The following is a 22913-nucleotide window of genomic DNA, read 5'->3' as shown; positions in this document are numbered from 1 at the left end:
GATGACTGCAGATAAAGATTGGCAGACACAAGAAATCATAGACACCAAGTTTTGGGGGGTATACTCATAAAATCCAATTGTTGTAACAATAGATAGGTACCTTCTTCTGTTAGCAAGTAACTACAACTCACCTGCTTGTGTGCATGATCATAGGAGTTGATATGGTTATCAAATTCCTGATGTTTCTGATATTGCTTATCACACAGTTCACAATAAAAGTTGGCTCTGAGGTCTTCCAAGGCTTTGGCAATTGCCTTCTCTTTGTCAACATAATCCTTCAAGAACCATGAAATACAAAGAAACAAAAAATGAACTTGGTAAAACTTTAAGTGAATGTTATAGAGAAAATAGTCTATCTGAGAAGACAAAAAAGGGCTTTTCATAATATTTAGTGGTACCAGTAAAAGCTGGATGAAACACAAGTGGTACTTTGGTGGGTAATCTGTGTGTCGTCGTACTAACAATTGTCTTCAAATAAACAAATGTTTAAAAGGACTAAGGATGCTCAACTGATAAGTATAATGCAAATATTCCAAAACCCCCAAAAAATCTGAAATCTGAAACACCTTTGGTCTCAAGCATTTTGGATAAGGGATACACAACCTGTATTAATAGTCTAGTTTTCAGACACGAAGGAAAAAAGCATTACCTGAGTCTGTAGCCAATGATGGAGTTAAATATTCTATGGTCATTCTACATATAAGCTGCACTGCTTGGAAAGCCAACCCACAGATATGTGTTATCTGCTGGTCTCAGCGAGATTGAAAACTGTGGGACTCTTACATGTGAGAGGAGGTTGGAGAAAAACAACAACAACAAAAAACTGTGGGACTGACTCAAAGACAGTCCAATTTGCCTCAGCAGTTTCACTTAAAAACTAGACATCAAAAGACATCTCAAAAAGGAAAAAAGAGAAAACAATTAAAAGATACCTCAAAGCAAGTTGAGTATATTCATTTGCTAATGTCGCACAGAAGGATGAGAAAGGGACAGGAATGCTAAGTGACTACTTGCTTGACTTTTAGAGCAGGGTAGATGCATTACTTTCATAATGAGCAACTCCTTCTAGCAGACTGACCTAAAAAAGATAAGTCTTATCTCAAAGACTATATCTACAGTTTCAAAGCAGCTCTATCATCTCCCATAAGAGCTACTTAATCAGTAAACAAGAAAAGGTTATTATTTTCTGGAGTGGCAGTACTGAACTAATTTGGACAGACTTATTAAAACTGAAAAGTGAGTATGTGTAGCACATTGTTATTTTTGCCCTATCTAATCCTTCACAATAATTTTCTTTGACAGTTCCGGACAGTTTCATGTTGTCTGGCTATTAAACGACTTGTGGCTTTTTTGCCCAGGCTGGAGTACAGTGCAGTTCATGGCTCACTGCAGTCTTCACCTCCTGGGCTCAAGCAATCTTCCCACTTCGGCCTCCCAGGTATCTTGGACTATAGGCGTGTACCAGCAAACCTAGCTAACTTTTGTATTTTTTGTAGAGATGAGGTCTCACTATGCTGCCAAAGCTGGTCACGAACTCCTGGGCTCAAGTGATCCTTCCACCTTGGACTCCCAAAGTGATGACATTGCAGGTGTCAGCCACCACACCTGGCTGCAAATTTAAGCCACAAAACTAGAGTTCCTGGTATGAATACAGCAGTATAGGAAAACAGCTTTGGTTTTCTTCTTGGGTATCATAAAAACAAAATTATGAATTAAAAAACCCCCACCAACTGCATTTTCAGAAGAACTGGGCAACAGATATGATCTGGAGTATGAAAAACACACAGAAGGAAAGTTAAGCTCTTTATAGAACCTGAATGAGGGAAATGTAGTAGAAGCCACACAAGGCAAAGCTAAGCAATATCAAAAAAGCCAAAGGTGGCAATTTCAGAAAATGGCAAAACATATATCCTGTACATAAAAGGATCCTCTGAAATGAATATACCTACATCTCTTGCACTCATCAAGAATTTCTGAGATCTGGGAAGAACAAAGGGATGAACTTGGGTTAGGGTGGATGAGGAAACATTTGCAGTACAAAGAATGCACATAGAGAAAAGCAAAAAGTTCTGCCCAATTGCGGCAGATCTAAGAAAAGGCTGAGGCCAGGTGCGGTGGCTCACGCCTGTAATCCCAGCACTTTGGGAGGCCGAGGCAGGCAGATGGCTTGAGCTCAGGAGTTCAAGACCAGCCTGGGTAACACAGTGAAACTCCGGCTCTACCAAAAATACAAAACATTAGCTGAGCATGGTGTCACTTGCCTTTGGTCCCAGCTACTTGAAAGGCTGAGGTGGGAGGACCACTTGAGCCTGGGACGCAGAGGCTGCAGTGAGCCAAGATTGCGCCACTGCACTCCAGCCTGGGTGACAGAGTGAGACCTTGTCTCAAAAAAAAAAAAAAAAAAAAAAAAAAAAGGCTATCAGCACATGCTCACTAAAGGAAGATCCACTCAACTACACAGGACAAGAAAGGGCACATAGTGTGACAATGAAAATGGTCCCAGAACAATCAGTGACAATCAATAGTGTAGTAAAGTTATTGAATCTTAAAGACAGACTCCTTTCAGCAGCTAGGCAAAAACAATCAAGAAGGGGAAGATCAGGCCAGCCTTTGATCTCTTCAACAACACACACACACACTCTCTCTCTCTCTCTCTCTCTCTCTCTCTCTCTCAACTCCAGAAGACAGTGGTACAATAAATACTATAAGATATCTAAGGAAAGAATTAACTTAGGATTTTATATGTATCTTTCAAATATAGGGAATACATACACGTATATATGGAGTTATATGTATGTGTACATATATACACACATATACATAAGTTGATATATATGTAATTGCCTAAATTAATGTTACTATTTTTTTTTTTTTGAGCCAGCATCTTGCTCTATTGGCCAGACTGGAGTGCAGTAGTGCAATTACAGTTCACTGTAGCTTCGACCTCCTGGGCTCAATTAATCCTCCCACCTCAGCCTTCTGAGTTGCTAGGACCACAGGGGCATGCCACTATGCCTGGCTAATTTTTGTATTTTTCGTAGAGACAGGGTTTCATCATGGTGCCCAAGGCTGGATGTGAATTATTTTTATAGGCTTATGTTTATATAAAATACATATGTATATAAATAATTCAAGAAACACTGTTTGCACAACCACTTTTAAGTAAGTTAATAGGGTACAAAATTCAGAAATAATAGAAGAAAACTCAGCAAAAGAACTGGCAGACTGCTTTAAAACCATTTACTCCTATAACTAAGGTTAAAAGAAATAGGGCTATTAAAGTATATACATATAACTGTAACATATACATATAACTATGTATGTTATATGCTGTCAGAAAATAGAAATGATACAAATAATAAAAAACTGGGTGGGCAGGCAGAAGCAGATATGAATTTGAGTTTGCTTACTTCTGCAAACTCAATAGAAGTAAAAAGAACTTTACAAAACATGAAAATTATTAAGTAATAGAAGTAGTGTACATAATATAATAATTAAATGGTATGAAGCCACATACTAAGAATGGCCATTTTACTTATTAACATTATATGATAGAGTTTTTAAAATGGAAGAGGAAAGAAGAGAAAACAAGCTAGCTTTTTATTGCTTATAGTATGAAAATAATGGACACTCAAACATGGGTAATTTCATTAAGTTATAAAGGTAACTAGAACAACACAAATATAATCCATCCTATATCCATCCATCCATCCATGTATCCATCCATCCATCCATTTATTTCCCACTTTGAGACCACATAATAACTTAAAAAATAAAATAGGCCAGGCGTGGTAGCCCATGTCTGTAATTCCAGCACTTTGGGAGGCCGAGGCAGGCGGATTACCTGAGCTCAAGAGTTTGAAACCAGCCTGGGCAACATAGCAAAACCCCATCTTTACCAAAAATACAAAAAATTAGCTAGGCGTGGTGGTGTGCACCTGTAGTCCCAGTTACTTGGAAGGCTGAGGAAGTCCTTCAAAAAGTACTCGTAGGCTGGGTGCGGTGGCTCACTCCTGTAATCCCAGCACTTTGGGAGGCTGAGGTGGGTGGATCACCTGAGGTCAGGAGTTTGAGACCAGCCTATCAACGTGATGAAACCCTGTCTCTACTAAAAATACAAAAATCAGCCAGGTGTGGTGGTGGGCGCCTGTAATCCCAGCTACTTGGGAGGCTGAGGCACGAGAATCACTTGAATCTGGGTGGTGGAGGTTGCAATAAGCTGAGATCGCACCATTGCACTCTGGCCTGGGCAACAGAGTGAGACTCCATCTCAATTAAAAAAAAAAAAAAAGTACTTGTAGAGGCCGGGCGTAGTGGCTCACACCTGTAATCCCAGCACTTTGGGAGGTTGAGATGGGTGGACAGCTTGAGCCTAGGAGTTCAAAACCAGCCTGGGCAACATGGTGAAACCCTGTCTTTACAAAAAATATAAAAATTAGCTGGGTGTGGTGGCATGCACCTGTAGCCCCAGATGCTCGGGAAGCTGAGGTGGGAGGATCGCTTGAGTCCAGGAGGTCGAGGCTGCAGTAAGCTGTGATCACTGCCACCGCACTTCTAGGTGACAGAGTGAGAACCTATCTCAAATAAACAGTACTCACAGAATATTTACACAGACAAGGCCGGGCACGCTGGCTCACGCCTGTAATCCCAGCACTGTGGGAGGCCGAGGTGGGCGGTTCACGAGGTCAGGAGATCGAGACCATCCTGGCTAACATGGTGAAACCCTGTCTCTACTAAAAATACAAAAAATTAGCCGGGCGTGGTGGCAGGCACCTGTAGTCCCAGCTACTCGGGAGGCTGAGGCAGGAGAATGGCATGAACCCGGGAGGCAGAGCTTGCAGTGAGCCGAGATGGCGCCACTGCACTCCAGCCTGGGCGACAGAGACTCCATCTCAAAAAAAAAAGAGTATTTACACAGACAAAAAGCCCATTATAGGCTATAGAAGAAACCGTCATAAAGTCAGAAATGAAGAAGTAATATGCACAACATATATCAACACAGTATAATACAGCTAAGAATTAACAAAAATGTTTAAAAGACCCTTCCATGAATCTGAAGCTGCAGAATTTTAAGATAAAAAAGGATAATGACAACATTATACAGAGGCTAAAGTATATTGCTTTAAGAAGTTAAGCCTATGTGTATTCCTTGAACACAGGTTTAACCCCTTACAGCAATGGAAACAAGAAAATAAATAAATGTCACACTCTGGAGAAACTCTTGTGTGTGTATATATATATACAAGAAAACTGATTCCACTTATATAAAGTTAAAAAACATGTAAAACTAGGCCACGTGGTGGCTCACGCCTGTAATCCCAGCACTTTGGGAGGCCAAGGCAGGTGGATCACCTGAGGTCAGGAGTTCGAGACCAGCCTGGCCAACATGGTGAAACCCCCTCTCTACTAAACACACACACACACACACACACACACACACACACACACACACACACACACACACACAACAACAACAAACAAAAACCAGCTGAGCATGGTGGCACGTGTCTGTAATCCCAGTTGCTCGGGAGGCTGAGGCACAAGAATTGCTTTAACTCAGGAGGTGAAGGCTGCAGTGAGCTGAGATCATGCCACTGCACCCCAACTTGAGTGACAGAGTAAGACTCTGTCTAAAAAAAAAAACCAAAATTAGCTGGACGTGGTGGCGCACGCCTGTAATCCCAGCCACTTGGGTGGCTGAGGCATGAGAATTGCTTGAACCCGGGAGGCACAGGTTGCTGTGAGCCGTCGTGCCACTGCACTCCAGCCTGGGTGACAGAGCAAGACTGTCTCAACAAAGCAAGACTGTCTCAAAACCAACCAACCAACCAACCAACCCACCGACCCACCCACCCACCCACTACATAAAACTAAGCAATACATATTTAGGATACAAAACACATTAAAAAACCATTTTAAAATGCAAGGGAAAATAGAAGAGGAAGGAACACTTCCTAATTTATTCTGAGTATTACCCTGATACAAAGACATTACAAGAAAACTACAGACTAATATCTTTTCTGTGTACAGATGCAAAAATGCTCAACAAAATGCTATCAAACCAAATTCAACAGCATATTAAAAGGCGAAGTGGGATTTATCCCAGGAACTCAATGTTGGTTCAACATACAAAAATCAATCAATGTAATACACCACTACAATGTAATACACCATTATTAACAGAATATAAAAGGAAAAAACCCACAAGGTTATCTCAGTAGATACAAAATAAGCATTTGACAAAATCCAATACTCTCTTTCATGGTAAAAACACTAAACAAAGCAGGAGTTTCTAGAAATTAGGCACTTCCTCAACCTGATGAAAACAAAAAACCCCCAGCTAACATCATAATGGTGAAAGACTGAAAGCTTCTCTATAAAGATCAGAAAGACGACAGGAATGTTCACTGTTGCATTTTTTTTTTTTGAGATAGAGTCTCACTCTGTCTGTCGCCCAGGCTGGAGTGCAGTGGTGCGATCTTGGCTCACTGCAACCTCCGCCTCCTGGGTTCAAGCGATTCTCCTGCCTCAGCCTCCTGAGTAGCTCGGATTACAGGCACACAACACCACGCCCAGCTTTTTTTTTTTTTTTTGTATTTTTAGTAGGGAAGGGGTTTCACCATTTTGGCCAGGCTGGTCTGGAACTCCTGACCTCAAGTGACCCGCCCACCTTGGCCTCCCAAAGGGCTGGGATTACAGGTGTGAGCCACCGCACTGGCCACAGTGGTGATAATTTTACAACACTGTAAATAAGCTAAAAATCATTAAATTGTAGTATTGCTATAAAATGACTAAAATGGCAAATTTATGTTATGTGAATTTTATCTCAACAACAATTTTACCTACAAAATTGTGAGGGGGCCAGGCACAGTGGCTCACGCCTGTAATCCCAGCGTTTTGGGAGGCTGAAGCAGGCGGATCACTTGAGGTCAGGAGTTCTAGACCAGCCTGGCCAACATGACAGAACCCTGTCTCCACTAAAAATACCAAAATAATTCGCTGGGTGTGATGGTGCACACCTGTAATCCCAGCTACTCAGGAGGCTGGGGCAGGAGAATTGCTTGAAACCAGGAGGCAAAGGTTGCAGTGAGCTGAGATTCTGCCATTGCACTCCAGCCTGGGTGACAGAACAAGACTGTCTCAAAAAGGAAAAAAAAAAAAAAAAAAAAGGCGAAAAACACAAAAATCAGCATAGTGTTTATCTCTAAAGGAGACAGAAATGTGATGGGATCATGAAGTTACTGATAGTGCTCTTTTTCTTAAATTGAGTAGAAAATACCTAAGTGTTTATAGTTTTTCTTTATATCTCACACATTAAAAATATTTAATAAAATAACAAGAATGTCAAATGAGACTGCAGTTTTTGTTTTTTCTTTTAAAAGTCTGGTAGAGCTATTTGGCTCTAAGATTATATACAAGTAAAACTTCGATAAAAATGAAAATTAAAAAATAAAAATGGGAGGCTGAGGTAGGGGGATCATTTGAAGTCAGGAGTTTGAGACCAGCCTGGGCAACATAGTGAGACCCTATCTCTTAAAAAAAAAATTAGCCAGGCATGGTGGTGCACGCCTATAGTCTTGGTTACTTGGGAGGCTGAGGTGGGAGGATTGTATGAGCCCACGAGTTTAAGGCTGTAGTGAGCTATGATAGCACCACAGAACTCCAGCATGGACGACAGAGTGAGATCCCATCTCTATAAAATTAGAGATGAGAGAGTGATGAAAAGGAAGCAGTCAGAGTAGTGACTAAGAATTCTGGTTCTAAAGACAAGTAAAAAGAGAAGGTGGTAGCTATATGGAGAGTAAATCAGAGTGGGTTTTTTTTTTTTTTTTTTTTTTTAAATTTTAGGATTCCCTCTCCCAACAAATCTTCAAGTATGTTTACTGTTGATAGGAAAAGAACAAATAAAGAGAAAGGTTGCCAATACAGGAAAGAAGTGGAAGGTCCTTGATAAGACAGGGAGAGTTATGATCCAGAATTCAGATGTACGTACAAATTATCATTTAACAGATGGTGAAACAAAAGAGAAATATTGAAGTATGAGAGCAGGCGAACCCTGGTTTGATGTAGGATAGTATACGTAGATGAAGGCATTACTACCTGATGGTCCAAATTCTCTTTCTTAACTAAAAACATACGGGAAGGCAGAGATACGACAAGGGTAGTTAAGGAAAGATGAAGGCTGAGTACCAATGTTTGAGAATGACAGCTGAGAGGACTAAGAGGGACATGACACATGAGAGGATTAATTGGCAGCTCTGAGGGCCCAGTGAGGTTGGCAGAAAGGGTATAGAAATAAAGAATGCAAGTAATGCATTTTGTACTAACGGGACAGGCTTTTGGTGAGTATGTATGACAAAAGGACTAGGAGGAAAGGGAGTTGGGATCAAAGTGCTATGAGAGGTAAACATGAGTGTGTGGTGCTAGAGGGGAAAAGTACAAATTAAGGAGGAGCTAAGTTACTAAAGCTTCCAAAGTCATGTGAAGTTGAAGAAAAAATATAGGAGAATAAAGGAGTGACAGCAGGAAGGAAAAAAGACCATGGTCAGATAATAGGACATTAAAGATTTTAGAAACAGTGTAGTTCAGAGTTGACAGGGTTTCGGAGTAAATATTTTGATCAATAAGATGGGGAAAGTAATTCTTGCTCTTGCCCAGGCTGGAGTGCAGTGGTGTGATCATAGGTCACTGCTGTCTTCAACTCCTGGGCCCAAGTGATCCTCCCAATTCAGCTTCTCTAAGTAGCTGGGATTTATAGGCATGCACCACCAACACCTAGCTATTTTTTTTCTTTTTTCTTTTTGTAGAGACAGATTCTTGCTACATTGCCCAGACTGCTCTCAAACTCCTGGGCTCAAGCAATCCTCCCAAAGCACAGCTGTGATCCACCGCACCCAGCCGAGAAATAATTCTATTACCAGGGAGAGAGCATCTCAAGATACTATGTATAATCTTATGAGGCTGTGAATTACTGAGGTATTTCATTTATTTTTCACTCGACAGTGTAACTTTTACTTGAAAAATAAAAATGTATTCTTTATAATGTTTATATTTCAGACAGTACATAAAATGAATCTGGCTTTTCTCACTATTTCAAAATATTTATTCATTCAACTAATATTTATTGAGTACTTATGCATCACACACTGTGCTGGATGCAGGATATATACTGGCAGACAAATAGACATACTCTCTCTCCTCAATGCCCTTTCTGACTAGTACAGAAAGCAGAATATAAATTAGTGAATAAAAATTTATAATTACAAATTGTAAGAGAGGTTGTTGCAAGAGAATAAGGCAGAGTGGTTAATTATTTAAATGAGTTGATTAGGGAAGATCTATAATGAGGTAATATTTAAGCTAAAACCCAAAGGAGAAAATTTAACCAAGTGAAAGATGATGAAACATGGTGTCATGACCACTCTTGTGCCTAGAGAAAGAATGTAGCCAGAAAAAGAGGGCCCAGGTCTGAAGCTGAGGAACTCCAATATCTGAAGTTCAGGCAGAATAAACAGCAGCCAACAAAGGAATCTACATAGAAGCAGCAAGACAGATAAGAAGCAACTAATCTAGGAAAGTATAAATTCTTCAAAACCAAGAGTAATGAAAATGTTTTAAAGAAGAAAGAGTATGCCAGGCGCAGTGGCTCACGCCTGTAATCCCCACACTTTGGGAGGCCGAGGTGGGCAGATCACGTGAGGTAAGGAGTTCGAGACCAGCCTGGCCAACATGGTGAAACCCCATCTCTACCAAAAATTCAAAAAAATTAGCCGGCCGTGGTGGCTCATACCTGTAGTCCCAGCTACTTGGAGGCTGAGGCACGAGAATCACTTGAACCCGGGAGCAGTGAGCTGAGATCACACCACTGTACTCCAGCCTGGGCAACAGAGTGAGACTCAGTCTTAAAAAAAAAAAAATTAATAATAATAATAAAATAAATAAATAAATAAATGATTTATTGGATTTAGCAAATAGAAGTGTTTGGTGGCCTTGAATAAAGTGGTTTGGTGAAAACTGCTAAAGTCAGTATAAATAGGCTGAAGAGTGAATAAAGAGAGAGGAAAGAAGAAGAAAAAGGGGAAAGAAAAAGGGGCAGGAAAAGATGAGTTGGTTATATTATAGTTCTGGATAAAATAAAACACACAAAAATTTAATATATAGCTAAGCTAAGTTCAAAAACAAGAAAGGGGGTCAAGCGCGGTGACTTACGCCTGAAATCCCAGCAAACTGGGAAGCCGTAGCAGGCAGATCACCTGAGGCAAGGAGTTCAAGACCAGCCTGGCCAACATGGCAAAACCCCATCTCTACTAAAAACACAAAAATTAGGCTTGGCGTGGTGGCTCATGCCTGTAATCCCAGCACTTTGGGAGGCCGAGGTGGGTGGATCACAAGTTCAGGAGTTCGAGACCAGCCTGACCAACATGGTGAAACCCCGTCTCTACTGAGTGTTGGGGTTACAAGTGTGAGCCACTGTGTCTGGCCTCTGCAAGTGTTGGGGTTACAAGTGTGAGCCATTGTGTCTGGCCTCAAAGGACTTTTAACAATTTTTACTGCTACCACTACTTGAATACCTACTATGTAACAGGCATTGTGTTTTCAAACACTAATTCATGTAATCTTTCTAACACACTTTAGAAGTAGGTATTATTATCTCTATAGTTTTTACAGAGCCAATAAATAGGAATGTAATAGAAATCTGAGATCTACTACTAATTACCACCAAATGTCAAACAAATGCTGTTAGCAACAGTGATGATTTTCAACAAAATTTGAGTTCTTTCTTATTCAGTGAGCACCTCCCCATCTCCCAATGAATAGCTTTGTTTAAATACCTTGTACTTTTGTCTCAGCTCTTCTGTGTCTTCTTTTTCTACTTCTAGGACACGGCGCCGTTCGGTAGCATCTTCAGCATAATCAAGCTTGACAAAAATAGATATGATTAGATTTAATTCCTAAAGTACCCCCAAGATTAGCTATGAAAAAGTTATTTGCACAACTACAGTATTATCTGAAAACAAAAAAAAATTGTATTTTGCTTAGCTATTGCTTGCTTTATTGTCACCTCACAGAGAAAATCACATGCAAAATAGTTTGTTACTTTCATGCTGGTAGTTTCCAAAAGGCACATTTGTTGAAAGTAGACTTCACTTCAATGTTAATTTTCTTTTCTTTCTCTCCTTTTTTTTTTTTTTTTTTTGAGATGGAGTTTCACTCTTGTTGCTCAGGCTGGGGTTTAATGGCATGATCTCCGCTCACTGCAACCTCTGCCTCCCAAGTTCAAGTGATTCTCCTGCCTCAGCCTCCTGAGTAGCTGGGATTACAGGTGCCCGCCACAATGCCCTACTAATTTTTTTTGTATTTTCAGTAGAGATGGAGTTTCATCATGTTGGCCAGGCTGATCTCGAACTCCTCACCTCAGGTGATCTGCCTGTCTCGGCCTCCCACAGTGCTGGGATTACAGGTGTGAGCCACTGCGCCCAGCGACTCCTAATTCTTTGAAAATTAATATTGAGGCTGGGCACAGTGGCTCACACCTGTAATCCCAGCACTGTGGGAGGCCGAGGCGGGCGGATCACCTGAGGTCAGGAGTTCAAGACCAGCCTGACCAATATGACGAAACCCTGTTTCTACTAAAAATACAAAAATTACCCGGGCATGGTGTCATGCGCCTGTAATCCCAGCTACCTAGAAGGCTGAGACAGGAGACAGGAGAATCCCTTGAACCCGGGAGACCGAGGTTGCAGTGAGCCGAGACTGCGCCATTGCACTCTAGCCTGGGCAACAAGAGCGAAACTCCATCTCAAAAAAAAAAAAAAAAAAAAAAAAAAAAAAAAAAAAGAATTAGAAGTCAATGAAGAAAATATTTTAGGCAATGAAAAGTAGGTATTACAGGTGACAGCCGTACCCAATTCTACAAAGGCAAAGCTTTTATCACAGCAACATTTTAAGAGCTGAGCAACACTGCCTACTGAAGCAAGTACCAAGGTCTGGATCTAAGTCTGATATTGCCTTGCTGTATAACCCTCGGCAAATCACTTAACTTCTTTATGTGCCAGTTAAAACAGCAGCTCTGTTTATATTCTATTTGTCTCAAAAGTAGCACTAAATGAAAATGTAAAATATATTTTTTAGTCATCCAAAGAAAAATATTAAAACTACATTTCATCTGATAAATGTATTCTTGCACAGACATCTGAATTTGGAATTAGTATTATTTCAAAATATCCCACAAAACTTATGAGTTAATGAGATCAATTTACCTCCATTTCCATGCGACCCATGCCCATGACATCATACTTGACAACGATTGGAATGGGATCTGTTCTCCCTGTAACAGGAACACATAATCAAGGTAAGGTGCAAAGCCAAACCAACAGCTCATTTTACACATTGGGTTTTGGGTGGTTAGAGATCTTGCCTTGGAGTGCAGAGACCAGAAAGCTACAGTGAACCAAACACAAGCCATTCTCACAGCTTACACTCAAGACCTTCCTTTCCTAGTTTAAAGCCAATTAACCACCTTGGCTGACCTTCCAGTTGGGATTAATTTCAAATTACTATGGCAAAATTACATTAATAAGTAATGCAAAGCACTTTTAAGCAATGGCATCAGGAGGTTTAAATTGTAAAACTTTAAAAATTCCTTTTAAGATCCCCAAATAACTTCCCATCAAATATCACTTTACTCTGCCCACTGATATCCTCCTACACAACTTTTTAACCTAGTTAAAAAAAAAAAATCTCAACTGGCATGGTTAAATAGAAAAAGTACATTTTTAAACATGATGCAGTAAAACTTTATAATTACAACTCAGTATGTTGAATTTGTTTTCAAAAGATGCTTTACAATTTTTTTTGATGTTCCTCATAGACTAGGAGATGCTTTACAATTTAATGGGGCTGTGAAAAGTTTAAATAAAAAGAAACAATTAGTTGCCCTTAGAGAAAAGAATAGTTTTCCTTTTAATCTGGTGCTCTAAAGTCCCATTTCCTAGAGTGGATTTAACACTGGCTGCGAGGGTAACTGGTAAGCTGTGAAAAGGACTAGTTGCGAAGAAAATTGACTTTAAACTAATTGATCTATGCTGGATAATTTTTTTAATAAATATATATTTAATCCACTCATAACCAGCCAAACAAAGCAAAATGGGGCAGACAAGCACTTTACTACCACAGCTGTTTTACATCACAACTTGCGCTTTTTATTGTGATGTAAGCCCACTGAAAAGAGGACTTACCTTATCCGTTGTATACCTTTAGTGAAAAAACACAATGTTTACTTCCCTCATCATTTCACTCAGGCTGGTGTAAACAATTGGTTTTTTTGGTTGTGTTGTTGTTGTTGTTATACACACACACACATATATATACATATATTATACCTTTGGGCTAAAAATGGAGTTTTCTTAGGCTAAATCTGAGGCATTACCCTCCCAACCCCAAAAAAAACTTTTTAAAAAATAAATGCCATGATCATGACTGGTTTTGGTCCTGCAAAATAAAGAAGAAACCATGTTCAAAACGACCACAACCACTTATACTCGGTGGCTCTATATTTGTGGAATTAATTTTTGCCTTTAAGATGGAATGAAAAACAAATTCATAAGTTTAACTACTTATGTATCCTATTATTGTTTTTAAACAATAAATAGGGAGAATTAGAATTATCACAGTAAAAAAACAAAACAAAAAAACCAAACCCAAACTGTTAAAGAACATCTCATGTCAGAAAAAAAACAAAACAAAACAACAACTTCTAGAATACAGCCTTCTTTTAGATACAATCAAAGGACTGCCAGTAAAGCAAAATGAAAATGCATTACTACCCTATGCCCAATGGTATAATAAATAAGCAGTGACTGCAATCTTTAGCAAAAGGACCAAATTAAAGACAGGTTATAAAAATGACTTCCTAGGTGCAATATCACTTTCATAACGTCTCAGTCAGGGATTTACTGGTAAAAACAAATAGTCCAATGAATGAATTAAAAAGAAATGTCAAAGCAATTTATTTTGGTATCTTTTTTGATCTGTCAGAATTTGTTTTGCAAGAATCAAGAAAGTTTTGGTACAAATTCATTACCTCTGTAAACCCCTGTTTATAAACTCTGCATTAGTACTTTTGCCTTCTAAGGCAGTCAAAGTTTGTTTTAATTTATTTATAAATTGCAGTAGCAAGTGCTAGTGCCCATTACATTGTGGGGAAATCAAGTTTTTGACAGTATTAGAATTTAATGTTTTAACTGATTTTATTGGCAGTTCTAACACAAACAGATACATCCCTTCTTAACATTACCCTTTAATGAACAAGGATCAGACAAGTTGCATAAGGAAAGGAAAGGAAAATGAAAAAGACCAAGCAGAAGGATGAAGGCTACAACAGAGAAAGTAAGCCTAACATATTGGTGCACTGATGACAAAAGGAGTAATTCAGTCTGAAAATAAAAAATTACCACTGCTAAGATTACCATCACCACAACAAGTCCAGGATCATAATGCTGTAAAAAAGAAACACCATTTGTTAGGCAGAAACCATTAGGGTAGGAAACAGGCCTTCTAGCAGGCAGACTGGATGGGGTAAAGTTAACAGTTGGGCTTTGTCCCTCCCCCAATCTCAGCCGGGGACAGAGGAAGGACATTTTGTGCTACAGCAGCTGTTTTCATACTGGTCAGACCAAGGTGTGAGATTTTTGTACTGCTACTTGAGAACATGAACAACACCCTCTTCAATAAGGCAGGGGGTAGGGTGTCAGTTTAAAGTAAGAGAACTAGCTCTAGTTTCCAATCTTTCATTTAACTATTCATTCTCGTAAATCAGTATTCAGGGCCCAAGGTAGGACTTTTAAAAGAAATGACATCTAAGACTCTATCAGATCAACTAACTGGACAGTAATCAAGTCATTTACTTCACCAAAAGAACTCTAGGAGGCTTGGAGTATGGGTGAGATGTCCGCAAGACTTCTCTAGAAATATATACATAAAACAATTAAGCGGTCTAGAAAATAATCTTAGATCTTCAGTGCTTGGAGAACTTTGTGCATTTGAATTCTGTTATGAATGAATACAACTCTTTAAGTGGCTCTCCTCAGAACTTTGCTTCCTGTTAACCGAGACTTCCCAGGCTGGCCAATATCCTTCTTTCAGCACACAACAAAACCAATCTTTGAAGGACAGCTCTAGAGAAACTGACATCACAAGAGCTGTCACATTTAAAATTACTCCACTCAGAGTTAACTCACAGAAAATAAACAGTATGACTTTCAAAGCAATCTTGAAGGTGACATTATTGCCTGGGCCAAGTAGTAATTTCTTAACATTATTAAAGAGGCTATAGACCAAGGAAAGATCCCAGTGGGAAAAGACACCAAACACTACATACAGGAAGAGGCTGCAGCATTAAAAAACAAAACAAAACAAAACAAAAAACCCCCTCAGTTTATTCAGTTGCTATCAATGATAATCCTAAAGAACATCACTTACAATATCTGAATACCAATTTGTAGTGATGACCTCAAAAGGTAGGTAGCAAGAGTGTCTGCTAATATGTATTCTCTAGAAAACTCAACTTTTTTTTTTTTTTTTTTTTTGAGATGGAGTTTCGCTCTTGTTGCCCAGGCTGGAGTGCAATGGCGCAATCTCAGCTCACCACAACCTCCACCTCCTGGGTTCAAGCGATTCTCCTGCCTCAGCCTCCCAAGTAGCTGGGGCTACAGGCATGCACCACCGTGCCCGGCTAATTCTGTATTTTTCGTAAAGACGGGGTTTCTTCATGTTGGTCAGGCTGGTCTCAAACTCCCGACCTCAGGTGATCTGCCCACCTCGGCCTCCCAAATGCTGGAATTACAGGCGTGAACCACCTCGCCCGGCCTCAACTTCTTTTAAAAATAAAATCCAGGTTCCCTACTTCTTGGTTTCTTTTAAAATACAGCAAATATTATTTAAAATATATTAAATTAGTGAGAACATTTTTGTTGCTTGTTTCACTCCAAAGGAAGCAACTTCAACCAGAACACTAAATAATCTCCTTAAAAGAAACTGTCTTCCTCAGGAAAAGATCTACAGACACTTACTGTACTTTGGTCAACTGGAGAAGGGAAAGGAAACACATGCAAAATCAAGAATATGCCAATATCAATGTATTAATCTGATGGAAAACAACTGATACTCATATTTTCTAAATCAAAACCTTAAATAATGTTTCACTAACTGGAATTACACATTTATTTTTTAGAGACAGGGTCGCTGAGGCTGGAGTACAGTAGCACGATCAGCTCACTGCAGCCTCCACCTTTCAGGCTCAAGTGATCCTCTTGCTTCAGCCTCCCAAAGCTCTGGGATTACAAGTGTGAGCTGCACATCAGCCTATTGCCTATTTTAGAAGGTAGTTTTACTTATGCAATAATAGAAATTCCTAAGTGCTCTCATATATATGCAAGTCTTGCTAAAATGTGAAGGCATTATAACATAACTAAAGAAAGAATACAGTCAAACACAAAAACCCACTGATTATCACAGCCACTCTGTCATTGAGAACAATCCCTCAGGAATCAGTTCTGATTTTAAAATGGTTAAGGTTACACCAATCTACAAAACTGTCCTAAAGACTTAAACTACAGAGAAATAACTCTTTTGTTGTTTTTTGGGAAACACCATTTTTTTTTGAGATGGCATCTCACTCCGTCACCCAGGCTGGAGTGCAGTGACGCGATCTCGGCTCACTGCAACCTCCGCCTCCCCCAAGTTTAAGCAATTGTCCTGCCTCAGCCTCCTGAGTAGCTGGGACTACAGGTGCACCACTACACCCAGCTAATTATTTTGTATTTTTAGTAGAGACAGGGTTTCACCATATTGGCCAGGATGGTCTCGATCTCTTGACCTCATGATCTGCCACCTCGGCCTCCCAAAGTGCTGGGATTACAGGCGTGAGCCACTGCACCCAGCCCAGGGAAACACTATTTTTAAAGAGACAAACTCTAGAAATAGAACAACTGGGAAGAATATATTAAAGGACAACCATAATCTAGTAATCAGCCATACTTTAGAAACAGAAGACATATGATTTCCCTGCAGAAACAAATTAGAAAGGAAGAAGCTTCTACAGTGATTAAAACACTGGTTGAATTGTCAACAGATGTAAGAATACCACAGTGTAAGATGTAAGAACACCACAATGTATCTCTGCTGCTTTTCCCCTTACAGAGATTCAATACAAATATTTACAACAAATATTGAGTTTTGGCCAGGCATGGTGGCTCACGCCTGTAATCCCAGCACTGTGGGAGGCTGAGGCGGGCAGATCACTTGAGGTCAGGAGTTCGAGACCAGCCTGGCCAACATGGTGAAACCCCATCTCTACTAAAAACACAAAAATTAGCTGGGCGTGGTGGCGGGCACCTGTAATCCCAGCTACTCAGGAGGCTGGGGCAGGAGAATCACTTTAACCCGGGAGGCAGAGGTTGCAGTTAGCTGAGATTGCACCACTGCACTCCAGCCTGGGCAACACAACGACACTCCTTCCCCCCGCCCCCCCAAAAAATCAAAAGCCCGGGCACGGTGGCTCAGGCCTGTAATCCCAGCAATTTGGGAGGCCGAGGCGGGTGGATCACCTGAGGTCAGGAGTTCAAGACCAGCCTGACCAACATGGTGAAACCCTGTATCTACTAAAAATACAAAATTAGCTGGGCATGGTGGTGCATGCCTGTAATCCTAGCTACTAGGGAGGCTGAGGCAGGAGAATCACTTAAACCCGGGAGGCGGAGGTTGCAGTGAGCTGACATCATACCATCGCACTCCAGCCTGGGCAACAAGAGTGAAACTCTGTCTCAAAGAGACAAAAATAAAATAAAATAAAATAATATATATATACACATATATATGTGTGTATATATATGTATACGTATATATATACATATATATAGAGAGAGAGACAGAGAGAGAAGGAGAGAGAGAAAGAGAGTTTCTACTATATTCAAGGCACTGTTCTGGGCACTGCATATAGTGATGATGTTAAAAAAAAAAAAAAAAAAAAACCACCACAACCGCAGCACCACGTTCCATGAATTACCAATAAATAGGCAAAATAGAGTAATCTGACCAGCTGGAACTTCAGCTGAGAATGAGAGAAAACAGAACATTTGTGAAGCTAATGCATAAGCAGTTAAAAAAGCTTAAAATGTCTGAAGTTGTCTTTTAAAGATATCTAAAGTTGTCTTTAAAGACGACCTTAATGAAGTGCAAGTAAATATAAAAGCCATCAAAAAGTCACAAAATCCATGTTTTTTTTGAGACAGGATCTTGCTAAGCCACCCAGGCTGGAGTGCTGTGGTGCCATCTCCGCTCACTGTAAACTCCAGCTTCCAGGCTCAAGCAATTCTTGCCTCTAGGCCTCCTGAGTAGCTGACACTACAAGTGCCTGCCACTACATCTGGCTAATTTTTGTATTTTTAGTAGAGATGGGGTTTCACCATATTGCTCAGGCTGGTCTCAAACTCCTGGGCTTGAGTGATCTGCTCACCTCAGCCTCCAAAGTGCTGGGATTACAGGTGTAAGCCAATGAGCCCGGCCTAAAATCCACTTTCAAAAGACAATTAAAACTGGGCTGGGCTTGGTGGCTCACGCCTGTAATCCCAGCACTTGGGGAGGCCAAGGCAGGAAGATGCCTTGAGGACAGGAGTTTGAGACCATACTGGGCAATAGAGCAAGACTCTGTCTCTCCAAAAAATTTTTCTTAAAAAAATTAGCTGGGCATGGTGGCATGCACCTGCAGTCCTAGCCACTGAAGAGATTGAGGCAGAAGGGCCACTTGAGCCCAGGAGCTGCAGTGAGCTATCATCGCACCACTGCACTCCAGCCTGGGTGACAGAGAAAAACCTTGTTGAAAAAAAGAGAAAAGGGGGGAAAAAAGACCATTAAACTGATAAAGGCCAAGAACCTACACTGACATCTTTAAAGTACTTATTTCTTCTTTTTAAGTAATGCAAATACATATGTGAAAATCAAGATAAAAAAAATTACGCAGGTGATTCTCTGATTTGCAAAAGTATTCAAAATAGGATTCAAGTCATGTTAATGGACTTAAATATCATTTCATTTATTGAAACAGTGATCACATGAAACTTTCAGAAACACTGAATAAAAAATGGTACATTTATTTCCAAACCAAAGCTTAATTTCTGCAAATTTCTCCTGAAAATGAGTCTTTAGGTGGCATAGAAACAATTATTACTTTCAGCATCGTTTAGATATTTTTCTAAGCAACTCTAACATATGATATATGCTACCTCTCAGAAAACATTAACTGAAAACATTGAGCACATTACTTAATCCCTAGAGAGTTTTTAAGGTTTAAAAAAAAAGGAAAAACTTTCTACCCAAAATAGAGTTCAAATTATCCAGTACTACAAAAACCTACTATATTCTTGCCATGGCCTTTTTAGTGACCTATACAACAACCAAATTAATTTGATTTTTTTCTTCCTTTATTTATTTTTTAAAACAGGGTCTCACCATCGCCCAGGCTGGAGTGCAGTGGCATAACCACGGCTCACTGCAGCCTCAACCTCCTGGGCTCAAGTAATCCTCCCATCTCAGCTTCCTAAGAAGCTGGGACTACAGGTGCACACCACCACATGTGGCTAATTTTTGTTATTTTTTGTAGAGACGGGATTTCACCATGTTGCCCGCCCAGTTTGTTCTTGAACTTCTGAGCTCAAGCAATTTGCCCACTTTGGCCCCACAAGGTGCTGGGATTACAGACATGAGCCACGGTGCCTGGCCAATTTGATTTTCAAATACAGATGTTTTCTAAGGCACACAAGTTTAATTATGACCTAAACGAATTTCCATCTGATACTTTCCATCTAGGATAAAATAGTTCAATTTTAATCATTTAACTAAATATATTAATAAACAGGAATAAAGGTGGGGCAAAAGGCTTTAGTGAAAGTGTTGTTAAATCAGAATGTTAGGCCTGGGAAGGATATCTCATCCAGGGATAACATGATATCCTCAAGCCCTTAGAAGAGATAATAAAGAGAATTCATGAGTTACTTTCAATAAAAAAAAAAAAAAACCTGAAGAAAATCATACTTTTACATGAGATACAACTGTTTTAGCTAAAATTATACTGACTCACTAAAGATTGCCTCAAGCTAACCACCATGCTAAGATCAATTTGTTTTTTCAAATGGGAAAGCCAAATTAATAAATACAATTTTGGGGTAAAATAGTCTAAAACATGGGGCTGAGGAGATACGGAAAAAAACAGTTAAGTCTTTAGTTTAAAAAAAAAAAAAAAAGGCCAGGCATGGTGGCTCACGGCTGTAATCCCAGCACTGTGGGAGGCCAAGGCAGGCAGACTACTTGAGGTCAGGAGGTCGAGATCAGCCTGGCCAACATGGCGAAACCTCGTCTGCATTTAAAATACAAAAATTAGCTGGGCGTGGTGGCATATTCCTGTAATCCCAGCTACTTGGGAGGCTGAGGCAGGAGAATCACTTGAAACTGGGAGGCAGAAGTTGCAGTGAGCCGAGATCGCACCATTGCACTCCAGCCTGGGGCAACGAGAGAATCTCCATCTCACGGGGGGAAAAAAAGTGGTAGCACTTTTGTGCCCTGAGTTTTACTTATGTTTATATCCATATCTGACACAGTATGTAGGCCAGAATAGCATTTAGTTAAAAAGCATTTGTTGACTCAGAGAATGAACATGTTCGTAGCGGGTCTGAAACTTGTTCAACCGTAAATACTTAGTCATCATGATGTGCGCCGCTTAACATCACAAGATACTAATGATTTAACTCTCATAATCAAGGAATTATTTTATCAAGTAGAACATATCACTATATTAGAAACGTCTCCATATATCAAAAAATATGTAAACTTTTATAATGAAATATTTGAGTTTTACATTACTGGTCATTAGAGCCTTAAGGCTTGTTCAATTTCATTTCTTGTTATCACTCAGTAGTCAAGGAGAAGGAAGCATCAAATGTTTAAGAAAAAAATACTAAAGAACTTACATTCAACATATATCGACAAACTTTTAAAAAACTGAATTGGAAAGTTGCCATAACCAGTTTCAGTGAAGGAAAACCTCAAGTCAGCCCCCATAATAATGGTGTTTTCCAGGAGGTTTAGGGTAAGTGGTCTATTAGAAATTCTGAAAACATTTTTCCTCTTTTAAAAAAACAGGTCAAAGTAAAAATTAATTGCTTCCTTCAAGTACCCAGTACACTCCTATATACATGTAGGTAGACCAAAAATTACCAGTGAGCTCCAATCTATGTGAGTATTTCTTTTTCTTTTTTTTTTTTTTCCCCCTAAGATGGAGTTTCACTCTTGTTGCCTAGGCTGGAGTGCAACAGTGCGATCTCGGCTCACTGCAACCTTCACTTCCTAGGTTCAAGCGATTCTCCTGCCTCAAGCCTCCTGAGTAGCTGGGATTACAGGTGCCCGCCACCAGGTGGCTAATTTTTTGTATTTTTAGTAGAGACGGGGTTTCACCATGTTGGCCAGGCTGGCCTCGAACTTCTGACTTCAGGTGATCCACCCACCTCATACTCCCAAAGTGCTGGGATTACAGGCATGAGCCACTGTGCCCAGCCTACATGAGTATTTCTTGATTAATGAATTCCAAAAGAAAAAATATACTTGTAAAGAGTGGCAACATGAAACTCAGGGGATCTGAATTACAGTTCTGTCACTAATGGGGCATGTGACCCATTATTAGCTATTAATTTCTTTTTATTTTTAGAGACAGAATCTCACCCTGTTGCCTAGGCAGGATGGAATGCAGTGAAGTCATCATAGTTTACTGTAACACTGAACTCCTGGGCTCAAGTGATCCTCCCACCTCAGCCTCCTAAGTAGCTAGGACTACAGGCACTCACCACCATGTGTGGCTAATTAAAAAAAAAAAAATTTTTTTTGTAGAGATGGTGTCTCACTATGTTGCCCAGGCTGGTTTCAAACTCCTAGCCTCGAGTTATCCTTCTGCCTTGAGTTATCCTTCTGCCTCAACCTCACAAAGTGCTGGGATTACAGGTGTGAGTCACCATGCCGCCTATATTAGTTTCGTGATCCAAAAATAGAGGAGTTAAAGGCCAGGCACGGTGGCTCATGCCTGTAATCCCAGCACTTTGGGAGGCTGAGGCGGGCAGATCACGAGGTCAGCAAATCGAGACCATCCTGGCTAACACGGTGAAACCCAGTCTCTACTAAAAACACAAAAAATTAGCCAGGTGTGTGGCAGGCGCCTGTAGTCCCAGCTACTCGGGAGGCTGACACAGGAGAATGGTGTGAACCCGGGAGGTGGAGCTTGCAGTGAAGCCGAGTTCACACCACTGCACTCCAGCCTGGGCGACAGAGTGAGACTCTGTCTTAAAAATAAAGGAGTTAGACAAATCTATAAGGTTCACTTCACAATTCTAAAGTTTGAAGAGTGGAAAATATTTGAGTAGAAAATATCTGGGGGAATTATGTAGACAGCAGCCAGTCTTGTGATACTATAATAAGCCAACAATCAAATGCCTTCTTAAACTTACTATTGTTTTTCCATAGCTACACTGAAAATTTTACTATTCCAGGATCACTCCATTACCCCAAAACTTTCCAGCCCCATTTAACTTTCCACTGCAACTCCTCCATTTCATCTATTTTTTTTTCCTTAAAGACTGAGTCTCACTCTGTCACCCAGGCTGGAGCGCAGTGTCACAATCTTGGCTCACTGCAACCTCCGCCTCGCAGGTTCAAGTGACTCTCCTGCCTCAGTCTCCTGAGTAGCTGGGATTACAGGCATGCATCACCATGCCCAGCTAATTTGTGTTTTAGTAGAGACGGGGTTTCACCATGTTGGCCAAGCTGGTCTCGAACTCCTGACCTCAAGTGATCTGCCCGCCTTGGCCTCCCAAAGT

The 22913-nt window shown here is 40.2% G+C and overlaps 1 protein-coding gene across 8 annotated transcripts in view; it reads right to left on the bottom strand.

Moving 5' to 3' along the window:
- The window catches only part of GPATCH8 (G-patch domain containing 8), a 108228-nt gene that overhangs the window by 28838 nt on the left and 56477 nt on the right, over window positions 1-22913 (bottom strand). For 5 of the 8 annotated variants that reach the window (XM_003805879.5, XM_003805880.6, XM_055101739.2 and 2 more), the window contains 3 exons: window positions 12261-12328; window positions 10833-10919; window positions 132-275 (listed from right to left, as the gene is read on the bottom strand). In XM_003805879.5, coding sequence (XP_003805927.3) covers window positions 132-275; window positions 10833-10919; window positions 12261-12328 — 299 coding nt within the window. Of the gene's footprint in view, window positions 1-131; window positions 276-10832; window positions 10920-12260; window positions 12329-14453; window positions 14499-22913 lie in introns of all 8 variants that reach the window. The other 3 variants (XM_055101742.2, XM_055101743.2, XM_055101744.2) reach the window with 1 other exon arrangement.

Source organism: Pan paniscus, chromosome 19 (assembly GCF_029289425.2).
Source record: "Pan paniscus chromosome 19, NHGRI_mPanPan1-v2.0_pri, whole genome shotgun sequence".
In the NCBI taxonomy this organism is placed as follows: Eukaryota; Metazoa; Chordata; class Mammalia; order Primates; family Hominidae; genus Pan; species Pan paniscus.
This window is presented reverse-complemented; position numbering and strand designations above follow the sequence as displayed.